The sequence below is a fragment of the Gasterosteus aculeatus genome, chromosome 14, assembly GCF_964276395.1.
Source record: "Gasterosteus aculeatus chromosome 14, fGasAcu3.hap1.1, whole genome shotgun sequence".
Lineage (NCBI taxonomy): Eukaryota > Metazoa > Chordata > Actinopteri > Perciformes > Gasterosteidae > Gasterosteus > Gasterosteus aculeatus.
The window spans coordinates 5,149,586-5,177,463 of record NC_135702.1 but is presented as its reverse complement, the minus strand read 5'-3'; the positions used below and the strand labels follow the sequence as shown (position 1 = coordinate 5,177,463).

At 45.1% G+C, this 27,878-nt stretch overlaps 1 protein-coding gene across 1 annotated transcript in view; it reads right to left on the bottom strand.

Annotated features, from left to right (window-relative positions):
- The window catches only part of hcn1 (hyperpolarization activated cyclic nucleotide-gated potassium channel 1), a 56,388-nt gene that overhangs the window by 10,559 nt on the left and 17,951 nt on the right, over positions 1 to 27,878 (bottom strand). Inside the window, exons 3-7 of the mRNA XM_040197739.2 lie at positions 21,875 to 22,036; positions 13,141 to 13,359; positions 8,004 to 8,150; positions 5,195 to 5,435; positions 139 to 303 (exon numbers count right to left, since the gene is read on the bottom strand). Coding sequence (XP_040053673.2) covers positions 139 to 303; positions 5,195 to 5,435; positions 8,004 to 8,150; positions 13,141 to 13,359; positions 21,875 to 22,036 — 934 coding nt within the window. The remainder of the gene's footprint in view (positions 1 to 138; positions 304 to 5,194; positions 5,436 to 8,003; positions 8,151 to 13,140; positions 13,360 to 21,874; positions 22,037 to 27,878) is intronic.

Sequence of the window (27,878 nt, the reverse complement as noted above, 5' to 3'; positions counted from 1 at the left end):
CCCAAGATGGCGGACACAATGCTTTTATGAAGAAAGAAGGCCAACGAATATTGATAGAGACAAGACGACAAGGCACGATGACAGGCAAGAGATCCGAACAACCAGACAGGACGGGAGTCGGACGTGGGCGGGTCTTACCTATGCGATCCAATCGGTCGATGGCGACCGTTTCGAACGCGCGTCGCATCATGGGGTACTCCTCCAGCACCTCGTTGAAGTGATCCACGGACAGGGAGAAGAGTCGACAGTAAGTGTCGGCGCGCACGCTCGCCGTTCGCCGGCCCTTGGTGAGCAGACAGATCTCTGTGCGGCGGGAACACAAAAGGAGGACAAAGGGTTGAGAGCGCGGAAAACAGGGGAAATAAAGGAAATCATTACGGCAACTGCTGTTACAGATTAGCATACAGATGGATCTTGTGCACGAAAGGTTACAGAGGCAGAATGTGAACCATCAGCGGCGCCGTCGCTCGCATTATACTAAGATAATCTGTCATTCTGGGGGGAGCTGAGGGTCCCAATACCCCCTGCGGTAGTCTGCTTTGCAAAGGAAATAACTAAAAGCCTGTAAGGCGTGACTGCACGAAAAGCTCTGCATCCGTTCTCAAATGTAATGGGCAGCTAAACGACGGTGTGGTTGGTACGTGCAGAGGAGTGAACATCGCTCTGTGCAACGTTTAAGATCAATAGAGGAACACATTAAAACACATGGCATACATTGTGTTTCTCTTTTGTATTTTACTGTAATTACCTGTGTGCAATCAATGCACCTGTCTGTAAATGAATGGGGGAACAGTAGATCTACTGGTAGTTGTCATTATGAGTGGTGTAGGAAGTACTTGGAATTGAATTTAAGTTCATTTAGCCATGTGGTGATCGACCCTACGATGGTGCCCTTATAAAGGGTCATAGGATGATTAAAGGGGAAGGAAATCGGCAAAGTAAATTTGTATGACTTAAAAAAAGATTTTCATTTTACAAATGAATAAAATCCCCTCAGAGAGGTCCAATAAGACACGAGTGTTTACCAATAAATCACAAATACGGATACAATAGGGATGGTGACCTGTTGTTTATGGTGTGAAAAGTACACATTGTGCTTTTGAAATGTAGTGTAGTAGAAGCAAAGAAAGGGATGAGGTGGAAATACAAATAAGTAATGTATCTCCAAGTTGTAATTAAGTAGAGTGCTTGGGTAACGCTAGATAATAATTCTAGAGTCACATCAGTGACTAGAAATCACTTTCTATCAGTAGGACGCTTATTCTTGCCGCTACAAGAGAGCAATTGATTGATTGCACGAACTGGTGTTAACAGTAAACGTTACATGCTGTTGACTCACCCTGAAGCAAAGGCACCTAAAAATCAAAATGACCATATGCTTCATTTCTGAAACCAGTGCTCTCTCGCCGTTGTTAAAGACGGGCAAACCAATGTGAATTTACCCTAACCAGCAGTAAATACATACATATTTCTGAGGTGGTACAACCCTGACATTAGTGTTTTCATGAATTATCGACACCGGGCAGAAAGTTCACACTCTCCGCGCCTCACTCAGCCCACGCGTCCTCTCGTCTCCTCTCAAGCTCGTAAAACACCACGGCCGTCTTCTAAGCATCGGCCCTCGCTCGGTTTCTTTTCAACCGCCAACGCCGCTCAACCTCCGCCCACGTCTGCCCTTCTTCTCCAAATCCGCGGCAAAAAAAAAACTTCCAATCTCGATTAAGCCGTTAAACGTTAAACTCGTGGTGACGCCTCGGCCGTCATGGAAATGAGAGCGCGGGGAGCACACGAGATGTGAGAGCGACACTCTCAAGCTGCGGGTGCTAAAAAGGTGTTAGTGCTGCTATGGTGGAAAAACAAAAGCTCCCGTTTAAGTGGTCACCTCATTTAACGCAGGAAGGAAAAAGGAGACGCGGAGAGAGAAAGAAAAAGCTTCGTGGAGGTAGAATGTTTTCTCACAAAGAGTGAAGGGTTCATCCACAAGCCTGCATGCCGACCTCCAGAGGGGAAAGTGGTACCTAGCGTGGGATCGGAGGTGTGTTTTACGGATCGGCAGGCGGGCCTGAGGCGGGTTTCCATCTTCTCATTTTGAACAGAAGGCGAATAACAGTGTTCCAAAAGTTGTATTCATGGGAAACAAGTCATGTTTAACAAATAATACAGTTAACAATAATCGTGGGTTTAGATTTGATTTTAGACTATAAGTACGACACCTCCACCACAGCAGACTTTTAGAAAGGATGCCAGCAGCAGTGGGGGCCAACACAATTCATCTATTCCTACCAGCTTTCCTCTGTTGGAGTACTGCTTTCACATTGAGCTAATTCATTTTGTCAGACTGCAATGAACTCCAGTTGTGAGCTGTTTGAGCACATGAAAGCCGACACTCCGCTGACAGAGCACAGGAGGAGTCCCTAATTTTAGGCCGCGCCAACGTTCACTGTTTTAACACTCGCTCGCGATACGTCGCAAACACAAACGTCCACGCGTGCTTGTTCGTGGGCTTGCCAACGATTCGGCCGGGACACATGAAAAGCAGTCACCTAGCATATCTTACTTTTACCTGATCCGAGCAGAACGCACCCATTAACGGCCTTCGAGGACGACGTTCGTAACCCGACAACACTCCACATGATGCAACTTGAAGCGTGTCCGTCACCTAGCAACAAAGCATCACACCTACCTCAGGAGCATTTGTGGAAATTTGCCATCACTTCGTTTGTCACATCCTCCCATGACAACCCCCCCACCCCCCACAGCCCCTCCCTCCACGTTCTCCTTACACGGATGTGACCCGAAGAGAGGGGGGTCCCATGGGACTGAGACGTTTAGGCCCAGCAGGGAGTTTCATGCGCTGCGTCTGCGTCTGTCACTGAGCGGCTAACATTACAATCTAGGAGTCCCTTAGCCTCCGAGTGGCAGAGCGGTGTGCTGCCGATAGGTAATCCCATCACAGAGGTCCAGGGGTGATTAACGTGATGCCTCTGCAGCACGCTGGCGCGGCCTTGAGCGTGTCAGGAGGTGCTTTGCGACCCGCTGTCCTCACGGATGTCCGGACTCATTACCATGCTAATAGGGGGGCCGGTTTTGTTCCTCGCTCGGCCTCCCTCCGTGTCCGTCTCAGTCTCAGCCGCTCACTGATTTGTCATTCTAGCCACGGTTTGGCCTGGTTGTAAAGGGGAGTGTGAACCATCAGAGAAAAGGGGGACGAGTGAGGTGCCTGGTGCAGCCAGCTGCTCCCAACTCATCCACTGATGCCAAGCAAAAGGGTGAGAGTACCAGCTGGGCCGAAGGCAACAGCAGGTGGGCCGGCACGGAATGAACAGGGCAAAAAATAACAGCGTGCCCTTTATTTAATTCCACAGGAACACATATCGTTTTATATTAAAAGATGAAACGGGAACATCGACTGCAAGCTTTGTTTTCTTCTGATTTTTTTAAGCTTCCTGCGCTATTTGTCATAATTAAAGTAGAACTCGCTTGTATTCTGCTCAATCAATCTGTGATGTTATTTGTCAGTCACTGCACAGAGTGAGAGCACAGCACACACACACAAGCTCAACACAATTAGAGTTAGTCCCTGTCGGACAAAATCAATCTTTTAAACAGCTCGACGAAGGTAATCGCTAAAGAATCTGCCTTAGCACATTTCCTGTATTTTAAAATGTGGTCTCAGCGGGACTCCTTTTTTGGATGAGAAACTATAGACAATATAGGCTGAAACGCGCCCTGGAGCTCTGTGAAGTTAAGGGGATCTGCAGATTAAGGGGATAACAAATTCCAACGAGGCATTTACATTTTCATTTGAAACACATATAGTCAAAGAATATAGTTTGTAGCCGTTCTAAATTAATAATACTTTAGAGTCACCAGAGGGGCAGCAGGTGATTCACAAGACCAGGACGCTAGGCTCTGCAGACCATAATGATTATTTACAACATTGTTAGAATGTAACTAATGATACGCAAGCATCTAACCATCAAACTACAGCATTGCCCACCACTGTTCAGTCGACCCAACCACCATCATTACGTTTCATCCTCTAACTGGAAACAGGGACCAGTTAAGCTGCTGCGTCCCCTTTGTTTTAATCTGAAATTGTTTGATAAATGCCCTCCGCTGACTGCCGCTGCGACCCGCTCGTCGGAGCCTCCTTGGCTGAGGGTTTTATCCTGACATTTCAGCTTACTTTCTTAATCAAGATCGTCTTGTTCTGTGCTACAATAATTCCTTGGCGGAACATCTCTTGAGCTGAGGATTAACCGAACGCCACTGGAACCGCCGCATATCTTAACCGTGTGACATGTCCACCCTCTGAAGAAGTTAAAACGCACCCTCTCCTCCTGCATTGTGTTTACTGTGAAGCTTTGCACACTTAGTAGCATGACAGCAATCCTGTGGTTTGAACAAGTGGGAAAAAAAACACTTATTTCTATTTTTTTTTTAATAGATCCCTTCCTTTGCTCGCCTCTGAGACATGAGCGGCACGCCACGAGAAACTCCAAAGCGAAGGTATTCTCAGACTGCTCAGCCTCCTTCCATGGTGGCGAGGAACTCGTGAGATAAAATATGCAAGATCCTCTAAAATAGTAAACTTTACTTTGCTTTCACATTGACAAAAAAAACGCTGGCAGATGTTCTGTTTGAGTAAACAACGTGCTACGAAATTACATGTGACATTTAAAAAATGTATGATGACTGTTGTTGTTTTGTGCGAGGGAATAAGACTCGTGCCAAGAGAAAGAGAGAGAAGAGAACCAGGGAATGGCTCTGGATTTTACACTGGCTGCTCCTGTCAGTGCCAAGCAGCAGGAACTTATGGATGGGGAGTTCATGCGTATGTGTGTGTGTGTATGTGAGGGTTGAGGGTTGAGGGAGGAACTTCTGTGTGTCCTAAGGGACGCCTGATCCACGCCTTGGCCTACTCCGACAACCAGATGAGTGGTTACGCAACTGCAGAAGCTGACTAACGTCCAACACTGGTTAATGAGGAGCTACATCTGTAATAACCTAGTTTAAAACAGCATCAGACGCAAGACCTCAATGTGTAACTGCATGAACAGACTGTGGGAATGCATTCGGCGTGTTCTTGCATGGCAGCGCCCACATATATGATTCATGTTTGTATCTTCACGGGAGGGGGGTAAAATATAAAGAAGACATTTTGTCATTTTGAGCCGTTTTTTGTTCTAACCTCCAAAGTACGATCCATCAGTCAGCTTCATCTCCTTGTTGAACTTGGTGATGACACTTGCGACCCCGTGCTGAATGAAGTACATCTTCTTGCCGACCGTGCCCTCTCGGATAATGTAGTCGTTGGGTTGAAAGACCTCAAACTTTAGCTTGCTCAGCATCCCCGTCACGAAGTTGGGGTCAGCGTTAGCAAACAAAGGCATGGTGGCCACAAGCTTACGGCAATTGAAGTTGACGATTTCCTGGTGGAGTAAAGAAAAAAGGAAAGAAAGTGCCGGTTAAACAAATTAGACCACGTAGCGTGCCACAACAGCCTCCACCTACAAACGACCGTCGGTCGGGTCATCTGAACCACCGCCCCACATCCTGCTGCTTTTCTCTACTCGGATGAGCACCGCTGCTTCATCCCTAATACCTCTAAAGCAATTCCCATCACTCCTAAGAATAAACTTCTTGGCACACGAGTCAGGCCCTGATGAGTTTGCGCCCTGTGGTCCCGGCTGCAGGCCATCTCGCTGGTCTCATCCTGTCCCCTCGGACCCGGCAGGAGATTAGGAGCTTGTTGCCTGTTTACCCATACATCTCTGTTGCTGTGCGGGTGGAAAGCTGTGGCACTGCGTTGGTGTGCTGTTGCCCCCCCCCCCCCCCCCCCCCTCCCCCCACCCACCCCAGCCAGTGAGGGATAACTCTCCTCCAGTGACAACAGGACATTGACAGAGAGATAACCAATTTCTGGGACGCTCGCAAAGAGATGTAAGCTCAGCCTCAGATGCCGGTGTCAGCTAATGCCACGGGGGCTCTGACCTCATTCATGCACCACGACTAATGAATTAGATAGTAAGCAGTTTTCTGGGGGGGAGCAGAAAAAAACAGCAAAACAGTTCAACTGTAATGTTGTATTTTGGCCCAATAATGAAAACTGCATAGATTTGACAACGGTTATGCTTTATATTTTTGTTTCATTGCTCTGGAAATCATAACTATTTATTTATATTTATAGCGGTACAATATTGTACAGATATTTGTTGGTGCGTACGTGGGCATGAGGAATCTGAGACATCCGCTGCTAAATGGCAAAACATTCAATGCAATCATCCTTTTCTTTTTTTTCATGTTTGGTTCTAAGTTGTCTAATAACAAATCCATTCAATTCTTTGCGGCAGCAAACAATCAGCTATTGGATGTTGGAGTGTCCTAAAAAGAAATCATTCCACCATCATCCATAGCGGTACACCATTAACTGAATGGGTTGCTTTAAGCATCATTACCTTTTGATTACACATCGAACCCAAAGCTATTTCTCCCACTGAAAAGGAGTTGTCATGGGAGTCGCTGGTGGTCATGAAAGCCTCGTGATAAATTATGTGCCAGAATCAGTTAAAGTACACTTGGGCCGATTTCATGGCCCTCGTTTGGTCCAAAGTGAATGAGAGTGCTGCTAAGCGGAGTTGATTCTGATCCCAAATTGACCTGCAGGTCAACACCCCCAGAATTGTGCTGGACACTTGGCAATCAGCCCGACTCAGCTACTTTAGTCTGAGTTAGTCCTCCTGGAATGGGTCTGGGATGGAGCTGCATAGATTATTTGGTGGTAAATAGTTAGGAACTAGATGGACACTCAGATTGAAAATGAAACCACGCTTCTTCCTTACTTTGTCTCTCCAAACTAAAGTCGTATTGCACTGACCGAAACAGATGTGTCGAGCAGAGAAGTAAATCATTTCAGTATTATTCAAATAGGAGTTGTCAAAAGCAAACTCATTTAGAGAAGTAGCATTGACATTACTCATCTAGCTTTTTAAAAGGAAGAGGAGAAGAGGAGTCGCGTGCAGGTGGGTAACTAAATACTAAATGACCTAAAGAACATAAGAACATGGCAGTAATACGCTCTGTAACACATGTGAATGTGTGTTCAGGAATCACGGTATTATTTACGTATATTTGCCTTGTTTTGCTTCGGCGTCTGTCCCAGTGGCAAATCTTCCATTGTGTCTGTCTGCAGATCTGGACTTAGCTTGCTCGGCACGGCGGACTAGGCCTGAAGGATTCTCTGCGTCTGGGACTGCACCTCCCTTTGAGTGTGTGGGATGGTGCAGCAGCCCCCCGCTCCCTCTGCCCCCCCCCTGCCCCCCACACAGTGACTTAATGGGGCTTTATGAAGGATGGTCACGATTCCTATGCTCGCTTTGCTTTTCAATGCGCTCTTCTCCCATGCACCTATGCTTAATTACCCATGTAATCTGCTGCGATGAAGGGGTCAGCCACGCTATTCAAAACTGCTCACCGACTCCACTATAATCTGCCCCTCTTGATAAGGGGGAATAACATATATAGTACCCTGGATCCTCAGGCTGTGTACCTGTAAGAACTTATCGTATACGAAACAAACTCAGCTCAGGTTGTTGTACTGAAATTGAGGCTCAGGTAACGTTTCTGGTGCAGATTATTTTCATCTCTGATGAGTCCGGGTTCACTGAGGATGCTGAGGAGAATCCGTTATTATTATAAAATGAGATGAGGGGGTTAGTATTTCAGCTTCAGGTGCTGCACGCTCGAAGGCGCCAAATGAAGATTCGCGCTTCATCTTGAGGGAATAAACTCATTCATGTTTTTCAAATTAAAACCACTGGGTGACAGTTTACCTGTCAAGAAGCTTTCTTTTTTTCTAGATTTGACATGTTTTTCCTGTTTTTTACATGTTCCAAAAATAAACCTTCAAATGAACCCTCTCGAAAAAAAAAGATGTGTTGCTAGTTGAAAGAACTCTACTTTCGATTTAGTTTAGGCTCTTAACACAGAAGTGGTCTCACCTCTTTGAGCGGGTCGTTGAGTTCACTCAGGATGTTGTCCTCGTCAAAGATCTTGCCCTGGTAGCGATGCTCGTAGTAGTCGTGGATTTTCTGCCGCATGTCTGCTGGAAGCTTGTGGAAGGACATGTATTGCTCCACTTGCTTGTACTGGGAAGACAAAGAAATCAGATGATCATCAGTTGCTACACGTGTTCTCGCACCAACCGACACACAAACACACGAGGCTCTTCCAAAGTGTGATCTTCTCCCGGTGTGTATTTGTGTCTCTGCATCGAGGACAAGCAGTCACGGTGCCGTGTCCTGGTTCCGTGTGCATGCGGAGGCAGAGACAGAACGAGGGAGGCAGGTGGTGCAGGGAAGTAGGAACAAGCACAGGCCTCCGGCTATGTCAGACCAAGGTAGCAGTTCTGATTATCTCACCCGTGCAGGAAGCCGGGTCCTAATGGGAAACCGAGCTGTACGACCTCATGTGAACCAGCGAGGTTTACCTGATATCTCGGAGAGAGAGACGTGGAGGCTGCATGACAACGAGCCAGATGGTTCGAAATTGCATGACTGGCAATTATTTGCATGATTTGTCATTTCTTTAATCCTGAGTGCATGAGCTGTGCAGAGTACAGAATTGATTTTAGCGTCAAAGGGACACTCGTCTGTTATAATGTTGTTTCCTAACGAAATGTGAAGTACTTGTAAACTGATTTGGTGCATGAATTGTGCTGTATAAGTAAGCTTGCCTCGCCCATAAGCTGTTAATGTGCCAATGTTACAGTATATCAATAATAAAAGATTCACTTAACATCATGATCAAGAACTAGTAAACTACAAAGAATACCTTTAAAAATGTCTTCATTTCAATGAAAAAAAAGTAATAGTTTAACATTGAAATGTATTAAAGGACAAATAATAGTGGCAATAATTTATTCCAAATTATTTGTTTTTCATATGTTTTTCATATGCAACTTAACTCTTATTCAAGGTATTGTTACTGTAAACTGAACCGCTGGTTCAATAGTCTGTAGTTATTTTGCTCTGAATACAATTTGTACCAAGGACAATGTATTGAATTCATTTCCTTATGAGTTAGAGGGATGTAGCTTTTGATGGTAATTTAAAATGAAAACATATTAAAACCATCGTGGTTGTTCCTCTTACTGTCGGACTGAGGGACTGAGGGAGAAGGAAAAATATTAAACCGTTTTGTAGCCTAACCATCAGTAAGCCAGATGTCCAGTGACTATTTTGTTTCTTTTTCTTAGTGCACATGCACAGCTGGACGCAGGACCTTTCCATTTGTGCAATATTGCACGTAACAAGATGTGGGAACTGTCCCGTTTGTGGTTTTTCACTTCATTCTAGCGGGGCCTCAAATTCTATCTGCGAGCCATTTATTGACCCAAAGAAGAGGGCAAAAGAGAGAATACGCCGGCTAATCTATTTTGATCAGTCTCCCTCCTCACACCGGCGTTCCGCAGACAGAGCCAGCGCTGTGAAAAGAATCTTTCCAGACAGTCCAAGGCCCTGACACCTGAGAAGAAAAAAAAAAACACTGTCTCCCACAAGGCCTCTGGGAATTACAACAGAACAATGGGTGAGGGCCAAGAAGTAGCTGCGTGGTTGGGAGTCTAGTCCAGTGGCAGGCTCCCAGGATGCAAACATGGCCCACAAAATGAGATTTGTCCGTGAGAAAGAAGAAGACACTTTAGTCACATTAACGGCTGCAGCATTATGACGCTGATGCTGTGATTGAGTTTAAAGTGGAAGCGCGCGGGTGTTTCGCTTATTCAGGCGCTGAGCATGACGTGACGTCCACCGGTACTTCAGGTGCGATATGTGGCCTCCGGCTTAAGCCATTGTTGTCATAACAAAGACTATAAATATGTTGCTCCTCATTCATGTCTCCCGCTCTCTATCTAGAGAGTCAGTTCTAAGCTCCCATGGGGATGAAACCTTGGGTACAAAATTAATCCCACTTCGGTTCTCACCAGTGGCGCCACCAGGCCTGTTGATTGTATTAGTCGGAGGGGCTTCTGTTGTCTGCATGAATAATAATGTTATTATGAGCCGTAAGATGTGGGAGGTCTGGTGAATGTGCTCTAAGTTGGACCATTCGGTCGACAGGATAGACATGTTTCTGCCAGAGCTACCTCTTCCAGCCTCCCCCTGATTCCTGGCTTTATGCTAAGCTAAGCTAACATCTGCTGCTATACAGTAGCTTCATATTTAAAGCACTGACATCAAAGTGATATCAGTCGTTTTTTCATCTGCTTCTCGGCAAGACAGTAAACAAGCAAATTTCTTAACTATTTCTTCTATAGGGCAAATGCAGAATTATGCATTTGCCCTATAATTATGCAGGAGTATACTCAATTTACATACATGCATGCAGATTTAAATGTTTTCTATGTAAAGTTTATCACGAGCACACAAGTAGTTCTCTTAACCCAGTATGTGAATAAGGCAAAGGTTATTAATGCAGAGCCGCTGGATGACACACAGCTGTGTGATGGCTTACAATGATTCAGCACCAGGACACCACTGCATGTCGGGGGACTATGCATGTTTTACGCCGTCATTTCCTCCCCCTCCCTCCCTCCCTCCCGCTCTCTCCATCCACGTCTTTCTCTTAATCCGTTTCCGTCCATCTCTTCAAATGACGGCCGTGTTCTTGAAAGCAGTCTTTGTAATTGTAAGTAAAACATATCTTCGAGAATCATTACTTGCACGTTTTTTTTTCTCTCTCCCGTCCTCGTCTCTTCATAAACAACCCTCCCTCCTTAGCCACTGTCTAACCTCACACCAACATCCATCCCCCCATGTTTCCGACCCCCCGGCGGTGACAGTTGAAAGATGTGACGACTACAGGCTGAGCACCCTGAACCCGTCCCTGCTGCTGCTCAGCCTGCTCCATTGATATGCACAGCCATGCGGCAAATCTGCCCGAGCCGAATCCGGCTCCACACTGGGGCCCCGTTACCACAACGTGGCATTTGCAGCGTGAAAGTTGTCAGATCGATGCCGGGAGGGATGTTTAAAGGGCTAAAGCGGGACGTGGATGAAGCAGATTTGCTGCGAAGCAGATGTGCATCGTACAGTGAGCAAGACGCATTTCACTAATTCAAACAGGGGCCGCAAATGGCCGACGTGTCTGCTGTGGGCGACTCGGACCTCCGTCGTAACCGGCCCGGATCAGTCCTGTTTGCAACAATCGTGAATTCAAGATTCATTCCACGGACTTGTTTTATTTTTTTACTTATTATTATGCCTGACAGGAGGACATTTACCAGTGCGTAAGTGAGTGGTGACCCTTTATTGCCCGATCTAAAGCCCCATTCCTCCCGTAGTCCAAAGACACGCAGGATAGGTTAATTGGAGACTTTTATATCGCCTGTGGTTGTGTGAACTTTTTTCTACTTCAGCCCTACAATTGACACGGCGACCCGTCCAGGCTTTTCCCCCGATGCCCGCGGGGATGGACTGCAGCCCCTGCACGGCCCTCTGAGGACGAGCTGTAGAGAAGATGACTGCCTGACTGCGGTGTCGGTGGCTTTGTGCTGTAATGATACTGCAACAATTACTATTGTGTTTTACATAAAGGCATAGAAGCTTGTGCTCCTAATGATGCGTTTTAAGTGCCATATATAACAACACTGCAATGCTGCACCAAAAACCCACGGACCAGCCACAGAGGGGTTGTTTCTGTTCTAATTGACCATGGAAGCGGTTGGCAAGGTCAGGACAGCTTTTCAGAATGATTCCATAACAGCTAAATGCTTTTATACGGGAGGTGTGCATTAATGAACTGATACTTTGGCATGTCTTGTTATAGTCAAAGCCAAGGTGACTCGGCCGAGTCGATGCTCTGAGGAAAATCATGGCGACAACCTCCAGCTGGATAATTGAGGTGTACATTGTGTTCATCAGTCCAGTCCTGCCTCAGTGTGTGTCTGTGATTGGGCTCACGTGAATACAGTCGGGCTGCTTCGATTATCTGTCCAAACCTGATTGGTCCTGACCAATTAGTCACTGATGGGAGTTTTTCAAATCCTGCATGTTATTAATGAGGAGAATGTCATGCAACGTCCATCTGATATATATAGCAATGGCAAATGACAGTTTTGGGCCTGTGCAGATCATTTGGTATTGGAAAATCAGAGATTGGGACACTAATGTGTTTGATGCGGCACTGAAAAGGCTTCTTGTGTAATGCTTCATTCATAACATCCAAAATCATCAGTGTACAGTGAAAGTCAAAATGTGGTTATCTAACGAAATATTCTGCTTGAAACTATATTCATGAATGGCTTTCAATATTTTCTACTCAAGAGTTTCTACCACAGGCCGGTACTAATTTGAATCCATTGCTCCTTTATTTTGAATCATGTATACTGTAAAATGACGACATAGTTGTTTTGAATCAGTCTGTCTGTGATTACATCACCCGGGTCAAAGATTGACTGTTCATTTTAATCAAAACTTATGTCCTTAAGTGGATGAAGGCGTCCAAAAGAGGACTGTAATCCCCTGCACTGCGATAGTGTATGTATGCACACACAATCCTGCAAGTGTGGACAAAGTTTGGGATTTAAAGTCAGCTCCTTGCGTGCGAGCTCAAATCGCAGTTACGGCCACGTGGTGTGGGAATTGCTCAGGCCCCCTCAGCGGGATCACAGATGGTGGCCCGGCTGAACTGCTGGATAATCAAATTCCACCCGGGGAAAAAAAAAAAAAATGAAATCCTGACCAAAAACTGATGTAAGAGGGAGTGAAATGAAACGGAAAAATACAATGTGTTCACAGGCAGCGTATCGGCAAAGAGTCGGCTGGTCGTGTCACAGACCTCTTCACCCCGTTGGCCTCGTATGATCTGCTCGGGGAAATAAAATCCTCTTTCCTAGTCATCGCCCCGGATATGGTGATCTGTGAGAGCTCAACCCATTGGGCCACCGAGAGAAGGCCTAATTTAGTTCAGTCTAGCTCCAACGAGCAGGATCTTACTCTGCCGGAAAGAGCAAAACCTGCAGAGATTAACATGCAAGACCGTCCCGCTGGTTTTTAGGATTAGTTACCCTAAAACAACAAAACATGACAGAGATTTGTCCATCATCTCAGATGTTTCACGTCGCGGCTCGGTGCTTACCTTCTCTTGGTATTGCCTGCGCGAGGAGTCCAGAGATTGAATCAGAGCCGTTGCGTGTCCCACGAACATGGCGTAGCACGTGGCTCCCACGATCATGCTCAGCATGGTGATCCACAGGTCAGACATGCTGACGGGGGCCCGCGCGCCGTACCCGATGCACAGCATGTGGCTCATGGCTTTGAAGAGGGCGTAAGAGTACTGCTTGCCCCAGGAAACATTCTGCAGGGGGCAAAGTTAGAGAGACAGAGAGGGGGTGGGGGGGGGGAGTTACTGCAAGGCAAGGCAGGGTGGGAAGTAGGGGTGTAACGATTCATTCAGTGAATCGATTAATCGATTTATATTCCTGCGATCCAACTGAATCGATCTGTGCTCCGCAAATCGGCGTTCCGGACGACATATATCGATTACAAATTGATTGAAATGGAAACTGCACATTGGATTTAAGTACAAAAACGGTATGGATGTTTGTTTGTTTTTTAGCACTTTAGACACGTTAAACGTTACGTTAAACGTCTGCCTGTCTGTGACGTCATCGGTACGCAGCGGCAGCCGCGCGAAACTCTGAACAACAACAAAACACAGCGTGGAGGAGACGACTGTGAGCGAGACATTTACAAACCAACTCATCGATCCAGCGTGTGGAAACATTTCGGCTTTTGCAAACACGGAGGTGTTCTAAATAAGTCGGTCGCTGTTTGTAGAATATGTAGAAGCCAAATAGAAACCACAGAAACACGACGAATCTTTCCGGCCATCTACTAAGGCGCCGTGGGATTAAACAACGCCGACAGTCAGGACCTCTAGCAGCGTCACCGCTGCAGCAGCAGGTAACTCCAGCTCTGCAGACACATCAGGCCTCGCCAGCACCAAACTCAACATCACAGCAACAATTGCCAAGTTTATCTGTAAAGACGTGCGACCCTACAATGAGGTTAAAAATGTCTGGGGTTCTGTGAATTGATCTAAACATTGTGTAATTATTGTGTAATGTTTACATTGAAAATGGCACTTGATTCAAATAAAAGGTTAATACATTTGCCATTAATTGTTGTTTGCTTGTTTATAATATCCATAATTAATTTAAACCCGATTTCCTTACAAGAAACAACAGGGATCTCAGAAACTTTGTCCAGTAAAGTTACTGAATCGATTTCAAGTCACTGGATCGAATCGAATCTTTCTAAATTAACCCAGATCGTCCATGGATCAAATCGGCAACCATGAATCGCGATTCGAATCGAATCGTTGTTAAAATGAATCGTACACCCGTAGTGGGAAGGCATTCCAGCAGGCACAATATAACACGCTCTTTCACAGCCTGGCGCCCGCACTGAGGGGCTGAACTTAATTTCCATTCAACACCCTCTATGCTCGGACCCACCTGTTTTTTTTCATCTTCCCATTTGCTAAGGAGAGCAAATCAGATCATGTTTGCAAGAATTAAAAAAAGGCCCAAACTTGCATTATTTAAAAAAAACAAAGGAATTGTTTTCTTGAACGCCCTTGTCTCTCTCTCTCTCTGGCTTGGTTTGTGTTCCAATGGGCTCTGTGTGGTTGATAATGGCTAATAGCAAAATGAAAGGAAGTAATCTGCGCCAGGTTTGAGTCACTCCTTTCTCCTCACAAAGTGACTTCCTCTTTTGTGCCTTTAACTACTACACTTGAGTCGGGTTCACAGGGTCCCGGTTATCCAATCATGTGTTCAGCTGGGTCAATTTCATTGTCATCATCATCATTACTCAGAGCCCAGTTGTATGAAAAGACGCTGATTGAAAGAAGGAAGAAGTTTAATTCCGCAGCACAACATCAGCTTCTACGTCTCCTCGGGTCAATCGCTTGAATTTAACAATATGCACCGTGAGATTGAGGTATTAAGATACTGTACTGATGCAGATTAAGAGGTACCATGTTGCCTTATTTTATCCTGCATAACTGGGGAGGGAATAAACACTCCCCATGAAGTTGTCATGAAGTTGCTTTCTTCAGGAGGTCAGTGTGCTTCACGCTTCAATTGCTTGTCAGATCACCGAACAGCTTCTGAAAGGCCCTCCTCCCACATCTCTCCGTTGTCAGAATTCAGGAGAACGCGTTCGACAATTTCTTTAACTTTGCGAAAAAAAACCCTTAGGGCGCCCGACCCCATACGCGACTTCTTTTTATTATTCCTTGACGTCGAGCCTCGGGAGGAGTCATTATTACAGTATATGTCAAATCGGTGCCTTTTCGCCCCCGAAGACGCGCGGAATCTCTGGCGAGCAGAGCGGAGATCGTCCCGCCGAGGCTACATCTGCGAAACCCAGTAAGTCTCCTTTCTGGAGACAAATGCGACAGCTCTGCGCTTCAGGCCTCGCAGCGAGCGGCCAAGTCGCCGACTCCTCCAACAGCTTCACCTCCTGTGGACAAGAAATGCTGACAGAGCGCACCAGATGGAATATCTATCTCAACCACAACAGAATATCCAAAGAAATATGAAAGTGTATTTAAACTCTTTTGAGTCATTCTTCACTGGCTGACATAGTAGCACATTGTAACGTCCCATCACGACTGGTACATTTCAAGCTAATCATGTGCTCCGGATGACTCACCAATTCTTATCGTCATGCTGATTAGTTTCATTCTTTCACAGAGATTGATTGTCACAACACAGCTTTAATAACAAATACGGTGCCGTTTTTTGTCCATCAGATGTTTTCACTGCACCTTCCTGCACCATAAGATCCTTGGATGATGCTTCATTGTTATTCCAAGGTCCAGATATGAAGGTGATGCAGCCAATGAGGCTCCTTGACTGTGAGACGACCTTCCTGAGGAGATCAGGGCTACAAACTCTGTCCCATATTTTAAATCACCTTTAAAACTTGGCTTTTTATTTTATTGTTTATTGACATATACTTTACTTCAATCTCAATGTTTTTACGTGTTAATTTTCAGATTTTTAGAATTTTATCATGCTATGTTTTTTAAATGTGTTCTGTTTTTATTGCATCTGCCATTTAAATAGTTGACATATTGTAATTCATTTTTTTTAATCACAATACACATTATGTTAAAGCTTTTTCTTTTGTAATTCGCATTGCATCAAATTCTTCTCTCTCACACACACAGATACACAACAACAACAATCCCATCCAACCATCCAACTGGCAAAAATACCATTTTGTGAGGTCATGAGCCTTAGGTGTCACTGCACACGTGTATATCTGGTTGAAATGGTGGGCAACCCAGCAGAATGTTTGCGTTGACACGTGCGTGTGCACGGGAAAGCACACACATTTTTGTTGTTTTTTTGCCGGGTGAAAACAGATAAGCTGGGGTGACTCAACGCACCTTTTGCTATTTGTCCTTGTATGCGTTTGGTGCAGACTGCATGGAGGGTGCTGTCTAATCCCATTGTGTTACAGGTTATGGGGATTGGGATTTTTCATCACATCTCAGAGCGCTGTCATATTTCAGATGGTTGCTCACATTTATTTTTAAAAGAGCATAATTTACCCACACAGCCAGACATCAGTTTAATGGATGCATGTTGAATCTTTTGCAAATTTAGTGCAGAATTGACAATAAGCCACTAAGACATTTCGGATAGGGCAGGTTTAAAACGTCCGACACTTTGACAGACGGGGCTATCGGACTGGGACAGAGTGATAAAGAGAGACCTTTGTTAACAAAGAATGTTGCTGCACTGATAATAATAATGGTCATTTAATCTATATATCGCATTTCAAGAGCAGATGACACAAAGGGCTTCACAGCAAAATCCTTAAAAGAAGTACATAGGAATGACTTTGGCCACAGTTTTCATTGATCTTATGTCCAATTGGAGAGACATTTATAGTGTACAAGCGACAACAACCTCGAAAGCCCAGTTTCCTTTTGACTTGAACAAGGAACAAGGAACAGCCGAAAAACAACTGATGACCTCGGACAGCCGATGCTGATGAAGGGCTAAAAGAGCCTCTAAAAAGTGGACAGGCTTCTAAATGTCATCACAGGAACTAGAAGAGCCCGTACGAAGAGAATTAGAGTCACATTTGACCTTTTGGGGGCACTTGGTCGAGAGCATTATTACTGATTTTGTCTTGTAATAAACATACTCCCTTTGCGCGGCAGGTCATTTATAAATCCCTGAGTCGGTCTCCCGGCAGTTGAAATTGGCCAACCGACCGAATGGGGCACCACGTTGCTAAACCAATCATATTGTTGCTTTTAAAATTTTTTAAAGGGTTTCTCTCCGTTGTTCCCATCAGGTGTCATTTCAGCTGGAAACCGGACGCGAGCCTCCTCCACCTCCACAGGCACCTTCGGCCGGCCGTCAAGGCAAACTTCACAGTCACCCTCGGATTCTACAACTTCCTTCTTCGCCAGCGGAGCGCAACTCAACATCACGGCCCCTTGATTATCCTGGTTTGGGACAAAGATTTTGCACTATTTCAATGTTATTAAATGTATTGTCAATTCGGAACGAGTCTCTCCTGATTGAAGTATATTTGTTACTTTGTTGCGATGTTCTTTGGGAAGAGTGAGTCAGTGCAGTTTTACCCCCAGAGAACGCCGCTTCTGCTGCTCTTCCTATTCTCGACAATCCCTTTGATTTTAATAATTGCAGCTAACAAAGTGAATTTATTCAGAGTTCTACATTTATTTAGGCTCTGGAGGCAGAAAAACACGTGACATCGTCTACTGCATATTCATCTCTGTCTAGCTCTGCATTTTTGTTTATAACTACAAGTAAAATTCATTCAAAGACTTTATTATCACATTCATTACAACTAATCTCAAATCTAACTTAAAAGTTGGTATAAAACAGACGCGTTAGCAGAGTCTGATTATGTGAGTAGGAAGGAAGGTGAATTAGTGAAAGCCAAATCCATCTCCTTTGATATTATTGTGAATATTTGAATCTTTGGAATGTGTAGGTTTTTCTTTTTTGTGTATGTTTTCGCTGTGAAATTTGTAATTTAATTCCCTTTTTTCAAATAAAATGTTCATGTTTAATTCCAGGTAAACGCTGCCCTTTAAGCAGAGACATCCGCATTAGCTAGTTTTAATTACTCAATCATATAACTGTCTAAAATCCGGCAAGCTGTTCCGTGGAATTGTGATGCACAATGTTCATTTTCAATTGCGTAATCCAACTACAAGCTGTTCTCCCTGGGAGTGCACAGAAGGCACAACATAAGAGAGCCAGTGCAGGGATCTGCCGGCCTGCACGGTTACCGAGTTGGCAAGAGAAGCGCTCACAGCGGTGTTTCTCCGCGTGGAGGTTGTGCTTCTTTTCGTCTCTCACTTTTTCAACCATCCGGATCAAAGATCCTCGTTGGCGTGCTTAAGCTTTCTAGTTTTCTTCGGCTGTTGTATTTTCTACTTGTTTGTACTGCTTTGCTTTAGTATGGAAAACTTACCTCCATTTTTAAAAAATAATTCTGTATATAAATGTGAGTAGATGGGGGGGAAATTAGCATTATCATCTCTTGAAGAATGTTTTCAGTATTGTTTAATATTGTTATTATTATTTTGTTTATTGCATCATTTATAACTAAACTGTGTCACCCTGGTAAACCAATCTGATTTCTCACATGGGTAACGAATACCAATCATGTGCAGCAGCCAGTACCGCTGAGCGCAGCCTGAATCCCAAAGGTCACATGAAATAAAGTTGTCTGGTATTGAGATGAATTTTGCCTTCATAGATAATACAAGTGATCTTGTCAAATGTAAACCTCACCAAAAACGCACCACTGACACTGAGGGCTCTTGTTCCCACCAACCCCGCACACCCAACAACGCAACCGACATGATGTACTCTTCACCAGATAACAACCAGGGGGGGCACAGCTGTTCACATCAGGGCAAAAAGCCGCCTGCCGGGCGGATCGCTGTGTTCTCACGTTGAGGGCAAAAGTCACCAGTGAAGATTGATTAATTCATAAACTCTGGACTGAGCCCTGCTGCTGGAGGTGACTCATTCAGGGGTGAGGTAGAAAACAGAGGAAAAGAAGTGGTGAATGGTGAGGTGGTGCATAGCTGGCCTTCCGCGGAGGACGAATGCTAGCTATGCATGGTTGGGCCCTTCTGTTTCTCTTTCACTGTCGACCGCTATCAGTCTGCTCGTCTCCGAGACTTCAGTCCGCTGTCTGTCTCTTTAATACAAGAAGTGGAAGGAAACCGTGAGCACTCACAAGACACGGCATGGCCCTGCGTGCTGCCCAAACGCATATCTTTACCATGAACACGCGGACATCACCCTCGCACCTGAGCCAAAGCAGCGACGGCAGCATTATCTTGGTGATTAAGCAAATGCAGCCTCTGAAGAGTAAGAAGCTACTCTCAGGGCCATTAGTCGCGAAGATAACAGTCCTGCAGCCGCTGCTCGCACCACTCAGCGGTATCTGCAGTCCTCGATGGCCCCACTCTTCCTCCCACAGCTGGAGACCGAAAGCACCGATCCGACGCACTGAACTAAACGTGCCGCAATGTGAACGTAAAGCTGTCGTTCTTTGGCCTCTAAAAGACCCGGCCTACGGGGGTGGGGGGGGGGGGTGCAGGAGAAGCACGTTATATATTTGAAGAAAATATCTGATGAAGGTTCAGAGCTCGTGAACAGCAATGCACTGCGATGGTGTGAGAAGAGGAATCCACATCACTCCACCAAGTCCCAGTCAGTGACGTCATGTCAGCTGCTGACATCCCACAGTACAAAGATTGCGCTCACAAATGTGTCTCATTTAGGGCTACAACTGACATCGATTTCATCAAATATCTTTTCGGATTATTATTGGTGTCCTGCACAATCGTGTCACGTGCATACATGCATGTCATCTCAACACCAGAGAAGTAATCAAATCACAAAGCAAGCTGGAAAAATGTAGCAAAATGAAAGTCCTGATTGCTTTCTGTTTATCCTCAGTTTATTTTGCAATATGTTGAATAAAAAAAAACTGTGCGGAAAACTGTGAGCTGTATCTATATGGCGTTTTAAAAAACATATTTTTAATTTGTTTAAACATTTGTTTCTTTAATGTCATTAAAAGCTCAGAGATTATTGTCAAGCATTTACCCCGATGAAGGTCGAGAGACAAACGTATCGTCTCTTTGGTGTGTGTATTTCCTCCTTATTATTTTTATTTTACATATGGTCAAGTTGGTTGGTGAATTGAAAAATGTATTTGTGGACATCATGGATTACTCACAAATCATCATGCTCAACATCTTATTTGAATTAAACTAAAACCCTGGCTTGTGGAGACATTGAATCTCTAATAATAACGTATTCACTGAGAAAGAGGGCAGGAAAACATTTCACCAGAGGAGCTCAAACCAGAGAATGTTTGTCTTTTCAAAATGGTTACAGATTCATTATCCGTCTATCAACTAATTGACAAATTGACAAATCCTTTCAGCAGCCTCGACTCTGCCACAGTCTGTGTCTTCACACCTGAACACCAGAAGCAAAAAAAACGGACCAGATTCATGAAATATATGGTAATCCTAATCCAAGATGTTGTGAAACTGCCAAAACGTGAAAGCATGATTGTCCCTTGAGACTCCCGAACAGACAAACTCACGCAGTTCTATTTATAGGTCTGCAAGTCTCAGCTGCAGTCGGGAAACATGTCACCGGGAAACATGACACCAAAAACCACGAGCCGGGAGACGTCTTTTATAAATGTTGCTTACAAATGATTCCGGTTTCATTTCACCAGCCGCCTCTAAGCATCCGTCACGCAGGTACCCAACGTGTTATCGGCTTTCTTCAGAGGCCCTTGCGCGAATCCCGAGCCGCGGCGATGGATTGTAACCGTGCGAATGATCCCGCCACGCGGGGGGCAGCCAATTAGCCTGCTACATGATCCCCGTTCCGTATTGATTTGCATACAAGAAAGGGAATATATCGGAGTCCTTCCGAGCAAGCGGGCGACCGAAAGTGCAATGACACAATTAATATGTATTCAGAGTAATGTTGATCAATGGAAAGTCTTAAAAACATGAGGAAGCACGAAGAAACTACATCACAGCAAATTGATTTGAGGTTCAAACACAGATGGCTGCTGCCCGTTTAGGATTATTCACACATGTTAGTTGGCACTGGGCTCAGTATGACGTCTCATGGCCTTGAAGTACAAATAGGAGACGGATACGGGGCTGTGATGTTCAGGGAAGCTGGCCTTTGCACCTCAGGGCCCGATGCCTCCGAGCAGTCGGTGTGCATGTGTGCGAGTACAGAAATGTTTGTCAGAGAGAGAGAGCGAGAGAGATGAGAGGGCAGGAGAGTTCCCCGGGCGAGCATTTGCAATCAGCATTACCCGGGAGGCCCGCACACACTCCGACGCTATCGCATTGCTCATAGAGGAGCAACCACAATCCGTTTGACCCCAACCCAGAGAGAGAGGGAGGGAGAGAGAGAGAGGGAGGGAGGTCAGACAGGAAGACAACCCACCAAAATGGCACAATATCGGGAGGCCATCAATTCGAAAAGAAATGAGTGTGTAAATACTATATACAAGGAATAGAAAAGCAGCAGCATTGGGATCCATGTGCGTTCTCACTGTACGCTACTGTATATTTATTTGTGTATCAATAGTATCTGACCAAGCAAATCTGTTGGTCTTCATCTCACCTTAGAATTATATGTATGCTGTACACTGTATGTAGCCAGTAAAACATATAACTTGTATACTTTCACACACCAAATGGCAAAAATAACAAACAATAGAGAAGAGTGAGTAATACTTACAACCATACCGTTTAGGGACACCCAGCAGTCAGGAGGGAAGTCTTGGAGGAGAGGGACCAGATACTGGAGGCAGCCATCCCAGTGACACAGAAGCAGCATCATCCCTATCAAATTAAATATTCTTACCACTGCACTAGCCAGGTCATAGGTCATATGGAAAATCTGCCGAAGAGAGAGAGAAAGACAGAGAGAGATCTCAGTTAAACATCTGTAGTGTCTGATATGTGCGGATTTAGGTCTGTTAGTGTTAACGAACCATCACGTCATGGTGTTTTTTTTCCCTTTTTAAAACGTTCACAAAAGTACAGCTTTGAAGTGGAGGGCACGGTGTGCCTGTTTGGCCACCAGAGAATTTGGTTGCCACCCATGTGTACGTGTGTGTGTGTGTGTGTGTGTCTGTGTGTACGTGTGTGTGTGTGTTTGTCTGTCACAAAGCTGCATTATTCAACATGGCTGCTTTCCAAAACAAACTGAGCAAAGAGGGAAATACACACACACACACAGGAGGTTAGGCAGGGCGAGCGAAAGGGAATGAAATACTGAATGATAAAGGGAGTGCATACACCTGGAATAATCAGCCGGTGCGTGGGTTTAAATGCCACAACTGCTGGTGGGGCAATTTCATCAGAGCAGAGCATTTGAAAATAGAAAAGCCATCAGTGGGGCGAGCGAGCATATGTGCGTTATGAAGCGGCTTCATTCATGTTTGATCCGGGCGAAGAGAATCGCCTCACGCCCGGATGGCTGTAGCACTAATTTAGTGTTTCCCATTAGCATGAGAAACCCATTACTTCTTTCCAGGTTAGTTATTCCATAATCAGACTGACACTGAAGCTCATTTTACCCTTCAAAAAAAGTTAAATATGGAAAAGAAAGATGCTGATTTCTGGTTGGGGGATTTTTCATAATAAACCTCTGCAATTTGCAGTTTTATTGAATGGAAGACTTCAAGTAATTAGTATCTATTTTTAAGTTTATTGCTCTACAGTCTCTGTAGACTGCTCATTCTACTCATCATGGCAAATTATTTGGGCCTCTGGGTATGTTTTCCTACACTAGCGATTTATTGTTTGAGTTTCAAAATCTAGTTATGGAAGTAATAAAAAGATGACAGACTATAATAAAGATGTCAAGAAACACAATAGTCCCATAATGTGCATTACATCTAAATATATTTAGTTAAATTACTAATGACAGAACTTTGTTACAAAGCTCCAATTTCTAAACAAGCGTATTTTACTATAAATCTAAAAATTAGTTTTGGTGTTACAAGCCCTTTATGTCGTCTTCAGTTCTATTTCTGACTTATATACTTCAGAATTTAGTAAAAAAAAATACTGTCTACTGACCGAATTGCAAGAAGTTCCCTCCTTGTATGTAGAGCAACCACTCCAGAAAAGAAAGAAAACCTAAGCATGAACTTCATGTTTCACTGTGATGTAATCTGGCATAATTCTGCCCCCCCCCCCCCACACTTTTAATCCAGGTGGTTTAAAACTCTTTAATGTGCATCTCTCCACATCGGCCTGTGGAGAGATGTCCGTCCTTTCTGTACAAAAGAACAATGTCCACACAGAGGAGACGAGAGAACAAGAGGCTGAGCTGATGCTCGGATCCCTCTGTGGTTCAACTCTTCCACGGGGAGGAACAGTGCACTGGCCTCACAGGCTAAAATTAGCCCCCAGTTTACAGGACTCAATGCACCCGGTATCTCTTCTGCTGCCTACATCTTCATTCTTAATGTAGCAGAACTCTCTGCCTCTATTATACGTGTATGTGTGCGTGTGTGTGTGTGTCTTCACATTCATTATGGTTTGGTGGCTAAATTGGCACAGGGAGCAAAAGAGAGCGCAACCGTGGAGAGAAAGAGAAAGACGGAAAGGTGACTGATGGAGGAATACGTTCTTGGAGGAGACTGGTAAACAGGAAGTAGGTCTTTGCTCCCCCTTTGACTTGCAAATGATTCTCACCAGGCCGAGATATAAAACAAGGTTGACTGAGTTTCTGCACGTGTCCTCTCTCAACGAATAAATAAAAAAAACAGCAAAAAGGAAAGGAGGTGAGAAGGTAACAAGGTGACACGTGGGAAGGTCATGGTGAGTTTTTTTCCATTTCACTTTGCTGGGAAGCGACCTCTGGGTCACGCTGAGTCAGCGAGGGCCGAGAGGAGACATGTAGAAACTCATTAACGCAATGTGGGGTTTGTTTGGGTTTGTATTTCATGGGCACCCTGCAGCAAAGGTCTGCTGGTGGCAGCAGGTAGCCACAAGGTGTTTTTCTAATAATATAGTTCTTAATAACAGAGGCGCCCGGAGTATATCACTCAGGTCAGGTCACGGGATTATACAAGATAACCTTCTTTGTTATTCAGGGTGGAGACGTGGCGATGCATTTTAACTACATCTTACTTCCTACGTCGTGCTTATGCTAATCGATTGCAAGGTGAGAAAAGAAACAAGAAGGTCAGACAGGGTGTGAAGGAATGAGGTCTCAGAGGATCCATGTCTGCTTAGTGGAGGGTGGGTGCTGTTTCACAATAAGATACTAAACAGTCCTCAACAACTTTCACACATGCGCATGTTGGCATCAGCAACTTTCGTTTAGTTGGCTGCACTCAATGGGTCTTGTTTGCGTGTCACACAATGATGATGAAGAGGATCTAATTTAGGAAGTTACTTAAATCAGCTACTTATGAACTAATAGCTTGAACGCTGGATCTAAAACCTACACTTGTTTGGATTATTAAATAATTGGGTAAATATGTTTCATTTACAGACAGCAGGCGGTTCATCTTCATTTTGGACGGTGGAACATGCGAAAGGTTATTATGTAGCTGCTGATTCACTTTCTGTTGATCAACTAATTGTTTAAGCTTGAGGAGCAGCGTGGCATTAAGAGCTCGCCAACAACAAAATCATCGTTTTTTAAAGGGGTTTCGGGGCTCCTGATTGGTCGCAGCTGTCTGAATTTGGTTTCCCCTCTGCCTGTTGTTTGGAGAAGATGTGAGCGAAGCTGCTCTGCAAAAGCAGCCTGAATACGAGTTTACACTGTACTCTGTCATGGAGGACCCTGATTCCTCCTGTAGTGCTGTGGTCTGATGTGTGGGTGGGCTGTTTCTTCTCAATCCATTGATTCGATTCCGTGACCGTCACCCTCTTGGCGTGTTGACCCGCTTGCTTTCAAAGCCGAGCCTGGCTCCTGTCGTCACAACATCCCCATTTCCGCGGTGCAGTGGTCGCACATTTGCATGATCGCGCCGATGTGCCACAGGTTGAGAAGGCTCTTGTGAAACCTTTAACCATCTGCTTGCATTATAGGTGCACAGGAATAAGGTCCCTGAAGCCAGGCGCGTTGTCCACCCGAACGCTCCTGACCCGACGGGAGGAGACGGGCGCCGGACTGACCGAGAGCCAAAAGAATCACCATTACTCTCGGTTGGCATCGGCAAAATAAAAGGCTTAGAATTAAGAGCACTGAGATTAAATCTGACCGGGGGAGAGCGGAGGGGCACAGGTCGACATAATCCTCTAATACAGAGGAGACGGAACAGCCGAGATGCAACGTGATAGCTGCACAAGGATACACGCTGGTCGCATCCAGCCGGCACGCCCAACCTTTCATCGGGACAGTGAGGCGGGGCAGACGAGGAGTCGGATGTCAACCCGTGAGGTGTGTTTACACGCACAGGTACACGTATACACTACAACCAGATGTTATAATACCGTGGCAACCAAAACTTCAGTCTGGGGGTAAAAATCAGACACTTAAACCTTTACTGAGTAAGTCAGATTTATGCGCCAACTGTAGGCTGAGTCATGTATGTACAAAAAAAAAAACAGCATGCAGGAGAATTACTCATCATCAAGCTATGGGCCGACATCACGCAATTAGAAAGTGTTCTTTATGCATCTCCAAATTGGACATGTGTGACCTCTGCTTGAGGTTAGTGAGGATTAGCGAGGGACTAATTTGAGGGGATTAAAGCCACCACTGGCTATTACATTGAGGGATGACAAAACTGCTTCCAGGCAAATCTGGAATTCTGCTGCTTAACATCTTCTTGTAAATCTCCTTTTGGATCTCTTTTGCTGTTACTTAATCAAAAAATTACAGTGGAACTTGGATTTAAAAAATCATATCGTCACGTAAGACGAGTTCGCTGGGATTTCTCCTCCTTCTTGTTTTATGTAGATCAGAAAAGTTAATGCCAAACTGACTTGCAGCGTCATTCTCTCCCTTTAAGAAATTCAGCTTGCTGGATGTTATTACAACTCACGTGGCTGCAATGCCCCTCACCTGCATATATGTATAGCTCAGCAATATGTGAACGTAAATAGAGTTGGCATCATTTCAAGGCCTCGGGCTGCATGCAGTCTACCCGGAGAAGTCAATCAGTCTGCAAATCTGTCTACTGTGCAGACTGGAATAGACCAGACTACAGATGAAAAACTTTAAATATGAAACTCTTTGAGCAACGGCACTGCCGGGTAAAAACCGTTGTTTCTCTGTAGACAAAGCTCTGGATCTGCAGCAGTAATCTGTAGCCAGAGACTTAATTAAAAGGTGTGGATCAATGGGATCTTTACAAAGGCAGAAAGCAAGTAGCGAGCTGTTATGGTAACAGGGGACTGGTCATTGTTTCTTTACTGCATGCTGTACATGCGCAGTGAAGCGTGATATCCATGGAGGTGGTACAAGTAAAAGATGTAACAAGGAGTAAGCAGGGAGGTTTTCAGAGCGTGCCGTTATGAAGTTAATTAACTACTTTATATTGGGCCTTTTATATGGTAAAGTACCAAGAAAAAGATGGAAAAAGTTTTCCATCTTAAATGTAGACGATTAGAAGTAAAATCAGCATTATGAAGTGACGTAAAATATAAACTATAAAAAAATCAGTACAGTAGTTAAGTCTACTCGATTTAGTTAAATACCTGCATTGTGATTGATTTAGTGGCCAGAGGTCTTTAGCATGGCGGCCACCCTCTGTTCCCTTCTTGTTTATTTGGATCCATTTAAGGTTTCTGCAACCTTTTTGTTAAAAATGTCAGCCGCCGAGCAGCATTTGACAAGCACTCAGTATTCAGTACTCATAAAACATTTGCGTCACTGCACTCACCGCCACCAATGAGCCCCAAGGAATAGTTTTGAAGCAAAAACTTAACGTTATGTGGAAATCTGAAGCGTCAGCCGCAGTTTCAATTAAATTTACTTGGTTGATATTTTGTGTGTGGGGGGGTTGTATTCAAATGTGTGACCATATGGCGATAGAGGCCCTCTCCGGATTGGCCGAATTGTCGACCGCCAATCAACGCATCCATCTCAACCTGGGAACGCTCGGCGCCTGCTAATGTGTCGATCGACGACCCCCTCCCGAGCAGCTCCCCAGTTCAGTAGTTCATCCGCTCCGTTGCCCCCCCTGGGCCGTTTTCTTTCCTGTGCGGCGTCAGCGGTATTCCGCGGCGTTCCTCCGCTAATCACATCACACCGCACTGCGAAGCGTAGCCGCCCTGCCCGCTGTCTCACCCGCTCTGCGTCTATTTCGGTCGTGTGAGCGCGATAACCTCAACGCGGCTGTTCTGCCTTAATCTGCGCTCATACCATTCGGAGCGGCCTCCTGGCAGAGGCAGCGCGCCGTGGGGCGGGAGCTCTCCCAGCCACTGGGGGGGGGGGGGGGGTCACGTTTATGTTGTTTTCCGCGTGGAATTCGTGGGTGGGTCGTGTAAGAACACCGTCTCCCCCGACAGTCTTTGTGTATCGTGACCCGCGCAGCCCGCCGAGCCCCGTTTCCTGACAAAAATAAAGCCCCCCCTACGTGGGGATTAGTGTGTGCGGTTAATTTATGCACCTTATTTGACATACTTCTTTCAATGCTTATAAAAGTATACATGGCGCAGCGTGCATCTGGGAGGAAAAGCAGATGTATTTATGGACGAAGACTTTGTACGACGAAGAGTTTGTAGAGATAACAAAACATCACCTGGTCTGAAAAACGTCTACACGCATA